General features: G+C 35.3%; 1 protein-coding gene across 1 annotated transcript; it reads right to left on the minus strand.

The window, feature by feature from the left end:
• Positions 1-155: 155 nt before the first annotated feature.
• On the minus strand, positions 156-8,564 carry LOC102578861 (synaptonemal complex protein 1-like). The gene is made up of 19 exons (XM_015304165.1): positions 8,142-8,564; positions 8,005-8,054; positions 7,525-7,732; positions 7,291-7,416; positions 7,035-7,133; positions 5,320-5,996; positions 4,991-5,239; positions 4,773-4,901; positions 4,619-4,687; positions 4,429-4,539; positions 3,458-3,565; positions 3,257-3,367; positions 3,107-3,190; positions 2,296-2,373; positions 2,129-2,227; positions 1,761-1,847; positions 1,574-1,636; positions 1,079-1,180; positions 156-580 (listed from the first exon to the last, which is right to left on the minus strand). Exons 1-18 carry the CDS (start codon positions 8,299-8,301, stop codon positions 1,082-1,084), a joined length of 2,607 nt encoding a protein of 868 aa, XP_015159651.1. The 5' UTR covers positions 8,302-8,564; the 3' UTR covers positions 156-580; positions 1,079-1,081.
• Positions 8,565-9,409: the final 845 nt, after the last annotated feature.

A 9,409-nucleotide genomic window follows, 5' to 3' on the forward strand; every position in this document is an offset into this window, starting at 1 on the left:
TCTTGAAAAATAATTTGAAGAATATGTAATTAAATATGTTTTCTCTTGATATATTAAAAGTGAAAATATATCTTTTTTAATATAAGAGACAAACAAAAGTGAATGTATGCCCGTATAAATTTTGTTTTTTTCCTATAGGGTATTAGTTTATCTGATTCTAGTGTTCCCTTGAGACGTATAGAGACTAGAGAGACCCCGGAGTTACTATTTGCGTGTGCTTATGTTGGGAAGAAGGCCAGCGGCTGTGTGCAAGTCTTACTAATCTAAAGAAATTTCCACCTAAACCGACAACCAAAGCTGATCTTATACAGTTTGGAAAGCACATACAAAAAATATATGTAGTTCTAAGCAGCTGGTGGTGACTTTACACTGCTGCACTTCCTCTCACATCGAGCTCTAATCAAGTTAATTTCTTCACATACTAATTGCAGTGATATACGCATTGCGAGAAAAAGTAATTATAATTCCTTGCTATATATGAAACAAACAAATATATGCCTACCATCAAAGAATCAGCATGCATGAATTTACAGGTCAAACTTCACTTCAGATAAACACTCTGGAGTAGTACCTTATTCACCTGACAAGGGATAAAGTTGACAATTAAGAGTTTGTCCATATAGTATTATCCAACCTGGGAAGGGCACTGATAGAAGAAAAAAACTAAACAAGGATGTGATGCTCAACACTCCTGATAAAGCTGCAAAAGCACATACCTTAATAATTACTCTTTTATCAAGTCATATGAAATGTGTGCTGAAAAATGGGGGCGTTGAATCGGTAGCAGTAAATTTACAGAGAAGGGGTTGGGGAGTGGGGAAGAGGTTATTCAATGAAGCATAGGCTGATTGCAGGAAGAAGTTACATTATTATTACTGAAAGGTTTCTGGTATCAGAATAAGATAAAACTTTCTTCTTTCTTCTAACAGGTGAAAAATTGTTTGCTCAAGCTATATCTTTAGATGGACAAATTAATGAATGCACTGGGAACTGATTGATAGTGCGCAGCACAGGCATGACAAGAAGAGATATAAAGTTTTATTTCTCAGGTTTCTGCAATTAGAATGATTAATAGTACCTCTTAATCAAATGCATAGGGATCATCAGCATATGGATTCAGAGATCCTTCTGAGAACAAATCACCTATGTTTGCAGGTTTTGGGTGACCTTTTTTAACAACCTGCATTCAAAATTAAGTAATGGATTTTAGAACAAGTTGAGCTCAAGTATGGAGATTTGTCTGTATCGTGTTACTCTTTTAGCTAGTTAAGCTTTCAAGGCACCAATTAAGGAGACCTGATCTTTTCTTAGATTAAGGTACGAAGGACCATGAATGGAAAGTGAAAACACAACAGGGTCAAATAATGATTCATATGCTGATTAAGTCTCCGGGGGTCTTGATTTTGGTCTCTTTTTTATCGTGCTTTGATGAAACTTTTCATAGTACAGCAATATCAACGCTAAACTTATCTAAACATTGGCATAAATGCATAACGACGGGTGGTAACTTCGATATACTGGAATCGGGTGACAATGGCAAGTGAACAAAAAGGAGGTAATGAATGAGTCATACCCCAATAATCTCTTTGGGAGTCTTCACCTTTGGTGTCCTTCTCTTCTTGTGCTTTGATGGATCCTTTCATAATACAGTAATATAGAAGTTAGACTCATCATTTACATTGGCAGGCCAGCAGTCTAGTGACATACTGGAATCAGGTAATGACGACCAGCAATGCTGTTAAGAATTCAATTTTACATACATCAAACATGACAGTGCTTTTTGTTTTTCTTCGTTTTGTGATTATTCTACTATTTGTGGTTTCAACTTCATACTCATGATGAGTCACCTGGAATTTACAAAGTGAGGAACAGTGAGATAGGACATGCAGAAGAATTCAGGTCATATGTTGATATAAATCTCCACTGAAGGAGATGAAATCAGAGTGTAATCCAGATGCTAGATACCAATTATCTAATGCAAAATGAATCCATAAAAGAGCATGCTCCATGATAAGGCATCAGCTAACTCATTCTACAGAACTAAGTGCTTCTTATTCGCAAGCTAATGTTGCAGAAGCTAATTAAGCTGAACTGTTTGGGTTAGTGATAACTGCAGTTAAACACTAACCTTCCTACTATGTTGGGGCAGACTTCCTGAATTCACCTGCTCAACTTTCCTCAACAAATTTGATACAGGTATTTGATTTCCAACCAGATAATGTGAATCCTACGAAAACATTGAAACATTAGAAAATTGAAAGGAAACCAGAATGATCTGTTGCTTTGCATGTTTACCACATCCTTAGCTTCAGCTCTCACAGGTGGTTTGCCACTATCAGGTTGGTTTCTTTTTGTCACCGAGCAAGAGTAGTTCTGCAAATTTCACAAATTTTCAGCAATGATGGTTGAAGTTAGACTTATTTTCCAAATTGGTTGTCTTTAAAGTGTTTTCACTGGGTATGTTGTTGTTGTTGTTGTTGTTGTTTGTTGTTGTATTTAAAGTGTTCAGAATCCCCCTCAAGTAGCAACCAAATTGATCCTTCCACATCTCTTTCAGTTCAGATAAAAAATATAACAAGTGAAAATCTCTAACATACGTCAAGTTTTGGTGTCTTTTTCATTTGTTCTCATGTGGGAGCCAGTCATATCCAACAAATCTCAGGGAGGCGAACAAAACGTGTAGTTACACTTGGTGATCAGCATGATACAATTAGAAGATACAAGGTTCAACCATATAACACAAATTAATTTCTGTAGTAGTTACTTGTGAGCATTACCTAATATGGGGTTACCTTACCTTATAAAAACAAAAAGTGCTACCTAATATGGGAGTATACATGATTTATTTGTACATATAAATTTAAAACTTCAATCAGCAGATTTATATGTTAGTAAATCAACTGCAATGACTTTGTATAGCTATGTGGTTTTATAACTGACAATTATTTTTTTATTAGTTATACCACAATAAGCTTTGATAATTAAATTCAAATCCTCATGAAGTATCTATTGAATCAGAAAGGAACCACTGAACTAAGAAGTGATTGCAGACAGAAACTGGGTAAAAGACGGGCATAAGTCTTATCTAATCAATAAAGAGTCAAACCTTCTTTGAAGTCACTTCTTCTTCTTCTGGATTATCTCCCATTACTTTCCACTGCAACTGCAAAAGAGCCCTCTGTTTTTCCTCCTGAGATGACACATGAATACAATAAGACAAAAACTCAATGTGAACAGAAAATCAATTAGAACATACTTTAGACTTCTGCATATACAACTCCTCCTGCAGTCTTCTGCTGTCATCCTCAAGCTCAAGTCTCAGAGCTCTTAACTGAGCTTCATGTTCGTTCCTCATTGAATTTGTTTTCTGAAATAAATATCACACATCAGCTACTAAGGTAATATACACGCAGAATAATTTTTCCAAGACACAAAAACTAAGTTTAAAAGAATTTACCTCTCTCAATTCATTTTCATACTGAAAGCGGGAACGTTTTAGCTCTTCATTGTGACTGGCAACAAGACTCATTTCCTTCCTGCTGTGCGCTTGCTGAATCTGACATACCTGCAGCAAAATGCTTCAGCTACTGGCTAAATGAAGTCTGTTCTCAACATATTCACAAGCTTCTGTCTTTGAAGCTCAAGAAGTGTTGGTCTTGTCTGAATTACATAGTAAAGCAAAGAGATGGTTTTATGTTTCTTAGGCAGCATTTCTTAGCCTAACGGCCCGTCCGGATATATGGTGGACAAAATAGAACCCATTAGATGTAACAAACAGGATTAGTATAATGATCTTTTACTTTGTTAGATGATCATACTAACAGATTGCAAATTAATCATATCCATATTCTGTAGATATTTCACATTCGCTAGCATGAGGAAAGGTTATCTAGGAAATTAAATAGAGTTCAATTTTGGGAAAAGCTGCCTTGAAGAAGGTAGCTTCAACAACGTGTGAAAAAATCACATCCGACTTGCCCGCTCACCATCGTGATTCCAGTACAAACAACTCAAAAAATTACTTTTTAGCCTTAAACATCATTTTAAGCCTTGAAAAACTGTTTTTAAAAAGATCTAAGCAAGATCCCAAAATTCATTTTCCCAGAGAATCATGAGAAATTCAATAGTTCATATAAATGACCACAACTTTTAGATAAAGATCATCGTTCTCAAGAGTTCCCCTACAACCTTAACAAATAAGTGTGAGAATCATGAAAGATTATAGAACTTCAATGTAACTGAAACACTAATATCTGAGAGGATTGAACTAGAAAACAAAGGAAAAACTGAACTGTGTGCAAAGAATGACTTTAAAGAAGGAATAAGTAGAATTATCAGACTGCCAATTTTGGAATTCATAAGAAAATATAGAAGATTTCATGACCCTAAAGAAGTAAATGATAATTGTGCATCCTTTCCAACACATACCAAATTAGCATGTTCTTCCTGTACATGCTTCAAGTTCTGCTTAGATTCTTCTCTGCATTCCGACAGCTTTAACTCACAATTCTTTTCCATCTCCCCAACAATTTTTTCAGCCTGAAGATTAATAAATAAAGTGAAAGGCATACAGTATTTTTCCAGTCAAATGTCCTTTACCATAAGAATTAGTAGCTACCTTCTCCTTCTCTAGATTGACACTTTCCAACTTCTCCAAGTCGTACCTCCTCCGGATGTCATTGATGGCCTGAGCAAGATCTTACGATCGTAACTTGTAGGGTAGGATCAAACAAGTGCAGAGAAAACAACAGAAAAAATATTTTAAGGTTAACCTGATCATTTTTCTGGGATAATTCTTTTAAATGCCTCGAAAGTTCTAGCTGTTTGCTTTCTAACATCTGATCATACTGCTTTTTAGATTCGGTGAGCTTGCTTTCAGCAGCAAGCAAAGATGCCTGAATCTGCAACAAGGTGCAAAACACTAGTCATTTGAACACATTGTATTGGTTATAATAGAACTTGTAGAACTAAAAGTATCCGTAGTAAAAACCTTTTCTCTCTCAGCTTCCAACTGTTTCTCCTTGTCCTGAAGTTCCTGAACAAGCTGATCTTTCTCCTCCAATTTATTGTTAATCTCTGTAACATGCTTCTCCAGTGAATCCACTGTTTCCGTATAATTGTCAATTTCCTTGAGTAAAACATGAATCTCATCTTCCTTTTTCTGCATGTCTGATTGAAGCTTTCCAATATGGTCTTTGTTCTCTGTTTCCATCTCAGAGAGTTTCAATGATAAATTTTGCTGCAACATATGAAAATTGAGCATGTTATGTTAAATCGGACACTGCAACTAGGCATGAATATCTTGTGAGAAGAATCAACCATTTCATTCTCCGATAGTTTTGAACTATCTGATAGAGTGACAATATTCTCCTGCAGCTTGCTAATCAGCAGTTCCATCTCCTTCTTCTTGGAAAGAAGCAGTTCTACTTCAGAATCTAATTTTCTAATTTGATCTTCTGCTAAAAGGGATTCTTGAGCGTGCTGCACCATTGCATGTTCTTGCTCTTTCTGAAGTGCAGAGACCTTATCCTTCAAGTCCTTATTAGCCAACAGTAGAGCATTTTTCTCTGATGTAATGCTTGTATATTGATCATGGAGCTTGCCAAACTTTTGTTGAGCATGCTGAGCAGCAAGTTCCCTCCTCTCTCTCATCATTTCAAAACCAGAGTCAAATAAAGCAGTAAGCTGAATAATCTTCTCCGCAAAGGCAAGACTTTGACTATCCAGATCAGTAACCTTCACCACCATTTCATTCACAAACTCATTAAGGTTCTTTATCTCCTGAAGTGATGTATCTAACTGTTTAGCAAATTCGCTATTTTTAGATACAAGATCACTCTTTTCTTTCTCCGCATTCTTTTTGGCAGTTCTCAAGTCCTCCAGTTTATCTTCTTTTAATCGTGATTCAAGATGTAATTCTTCCAACTTATTCTTCAAGTTCTCCACTGCAAGTCCATTAACTGCTACAGTAGCTTCAAACTCCTTGATCATGGCATCTTATGAAAAATTAAAAGAAAGAAACAAGTAAATACAGGGAGAAAAGTGATTAGAACTAGAAAGTTACCAAGAGGTAAAATTATAACAAAACTAGAGATGTTTAGGTCTATGACAGCAGTAGAACATTTGTTAGACAGAATGAAGCATAACAGGAAAACTTCCCCTTTCTAATTAACAAGACAAATGTCCTAAAGAGCTAACACCTTTTTCGGAGAAACTAAGACTCTGAAAAGTTTCTGTTAAAAGAATCTTAAAGCGCACGGTATGAACTCCAATGGATAGAGAAGAATGTCAAATGACAGATGACTTCAACTGAATTGTCAAACAAACTGTTTCCAATTACTGTGAACAGTTTCAGTAGCAGCATAACATAAAAGACAGATGTTGTTGCTGAAGTGTGTGACCATCTCATCTAAAAGCTTAAGCTTTCCGAGAGAGCACACTTTTATTAACTTTATTATCTCTTCAACACGACCCCTCACGTGTGGGCCTGATTATTTTTCATGGGGCTAATCATGTGGAATTTTATAAAAGAATAATGGATGGCGAGACTCGAATCCAAGACCTTTGCGTGCTCTGAAATGGAATGTGGGCCTAACTCAACTAGAAAAGCTAGCTCAAGAGGTGAGGAAGCTCAAGTGTCCATCCCACAAACAATGTGGGACTCAACAGTTATATACTCAAAAAAGACTTGAATCACAAGCCCTTGATTCAAAAAGGAGAAACTATGGGCATTTATATAGCTACAGACAAGTCTACGTAATTAAGAGCAGACAGTCATAGATTGTTCACAAACAAATCGACCATGTAATAAAAGTGAAATAGAACTTGAGCTGCTTAAGTAATTTTTTTTCAGTGAGGTCCATAATGAATCCAACCAAAGGGCACTGGCATTTGATAGACAACAGAACTAAAAAAAAATAAGAAAAGGGGATTAGCTTGCTGATGCAGACAGTAGAGCCATTTTTTACGCAACATCTGCTATTTCTAGAAAGTTAAGGTGCAAGCACAAAAGCTCTTAGATCATAGCTATTTACCTTTCTCCCCAATTACACTAGTACATTTGCTCTGTTCAACCATGAAACAGTTCTTCATTTTCTCCTTCTCAATACCAAGTTCATTCAGCTCCCGTTTACCTTTAGTGACAACCCAAAAACATGTTAGAAACTATAAACATTAGGATCTAAGAAGCATAAATCTCTAGTTACTCAGCAGCAGATATGATTTCTGACTACATAGAATTTCTTAATTGAGGATAAAACATATTGCACAATCAAGCATTTAATAACTTACAATTTCTAACAGTTTCTTCGGAGGATTCCAACCTCAAAGAGAGGGATTTCAAGTCGTCTTGCAAGTTATCAACAACAACAGAAGTTGCAGATTGTCTATCTTCAAAAAATGCCTTGTCTTTCTCAGCTGTAGAGTTCAAGTGCACAATCAGAAAAATAATATTAAAAGCTAGAAAGGATTGTTCCATCTGCTCTGCATCTGGAAATTCTTCAAAGGAAAGTTCCGCTTACATACCATCTTGAACCACACCAGCTAGGTGCTGTAAGGTTTCAGTTAGCTGATCACACAAGGTCTTTGTTGAAGAAAATTTAGATTCCAGTCCTTTCCATAGCTTCTCGTCTTCTTTCTGCTTCACTTTCAACTTAGCATTTTCATTGTATGCATTTTTCAACTTTTCTTCTAGCATATGAACTTCTTCAGTCAACTTCTTTAATTTTGAGCTCTGTATTATGATGGCGCATAGTTAGAGAACAAGTGAAATTACTAATTATTGAGTTCAAATTTAGACATGAAACCTAATACTTGCATTTATATGAACATATAGAGGACTTTGTGTTCTGTAAAATCCTACACCTGGTAGCTGAATCTATGGCACATGACACACGCACAAAATAGGAAAGACATAGAAAGATACCACAAACACACACACACACACACACATAAAAACACAAAACCATGCATTGGTGTTCAATTCGAACAGTTCAACCAATTTACCGCCAATTGCAGATCAGTTTTAGCAGAAGCTTGCTCCTTCACCAATTTCTCTGGTGACGATAGAAACATGAGCAATTTATAAGAAAATGTATCCATTTCTTCAAAAAATTAAGAACGCTAATACATCAAAATACTACCTGCTGTAAGCTTCAGATTCGCAAAACTTCCAGTAGAAACCATGTCCGAAGACATGCGCGTAGGTATTGACATCGTTTTCGCAGCTCCTACACCAGATCCTGACAGCGATTTGAAGTGATCAAGGCCTTTCATGCCTGATAACCCTAAAAGCTTACTCATTTTCAAATCAAACGCAAATACTTATCGAATTCCCCTACATACACGAAGTAGGAATCCTACGACGTTAATTTTTGTGGCCTTGTCGATCACAAAGCAAGGATGTTAACCCTAGAAATCGAAGCTATTGGCTCTGTGAACTTAGCTTTCAGTGTTCGTGTTGAGAATTAGACTGTATCGGAGAAGAAAATTCAGGAAAAAGGAATCTCGAAGCGATCGTCTTCTGCAATTCTCTCTCAGTTGAACGTCGAGTCTGGGAGAATGAACATTCGAAATGTAATGGCGCGAAGGAAATGCGGTATTTATAAGTCGGTGGGCCGGGGAGATATTTTCATGTTTCATTTTTTTATTTCATTTTTGTTGTTTGTTGCTGCACAATATAGAAGAAAAATAAAAAGAGGTGGGAGGATTACAAATCGGTTCTTGGACCTTGATTACTTAACACATGTAGTCCGGTGTTTGGATCTGTATTAAACCTCGATTAATTCAGATTTCATTTCATGTATTTCAGTTGATTAATTATATAAAATTTCATTATATTAGTGATATTCCATTCCCTATTTTATAATTTTATTTCTATTTTTTTCCGATAATAAAGTGAGTTTTGAAAAATATTTATACATATCGAAGAAATAAAATAACAAACAAAAAATAAAGGCTTTATCATAATGAAATTCACGTTTTGTGCAACGGATATTCTTGACATTATCCATATGAGGAAAATATTACTAATAAAATTACAAATATTCGGATTCATTAGCATTAATACAATCGACGGAGTGAATATCATTTAATTCAAATAAATATTCGGATTCATTAGCATACGTTCATCAAATACAGTAAAACTATACTAAATTGATACTCGATAATTAATAATCTCTCTAAGATAATATTTTTCTCCGATCCTGACTTGAGCCAATGCAAGAAATCACGCATTTTGATAAGATAATTTATTTTCAAAAGACCTCTATATAAATATATGGTCTCATTAATATTATAAATTAATAATTCTTTACAAGTACAAATATATCTAAGACCATTTAGTGAAATATGATTTCATTGTGTTTTGTTTTTTGTTAAAATTTAAATCTAGTTGAAGTTTATCTCTAAT

This window comes from Solanum tuberosum, unplaced genomic scaffold (genome assembly GCF_000226075.1).
Source record: "Solanum tuberosum cultivar DM 1-3 516 R44 unplaced genomic scaffold, SolTub_3.0 scf00517, whole genome shotgun sequence".
In the NCBI taxonomy this organism is placed as follows: domain Eukaryota; kingdom Viridiplantae; phylum Streptophyta; class Magnoliopsida; order Solanales; family Solanaceae; genus Solanum; species Solanum tuberosum.

Coding starts and splice junctions, on each gene's coding strand:
- LOC102578861 (XM_015304165.1), bottom strand. CDS start 8,301: ATGAGTAAGCTTTTAGGGTTATCAGGCATGAAAGGCCTTGATCACTTC. Junction 7,134..7,290: donor CGAAGAAACTGTTAGAAATT/GTAAGTTATTAA, acceptor TTGTCACTAAAG/GTAAACGGGAGCTGAATGAA. Junction 3,191..3,256: donor TGTATATGCAGAAGTCTAAA/GTATGTTCTAAT, acceptor GTGTCATCTCAG/GAGGAAAAACAGAGGGCTCT.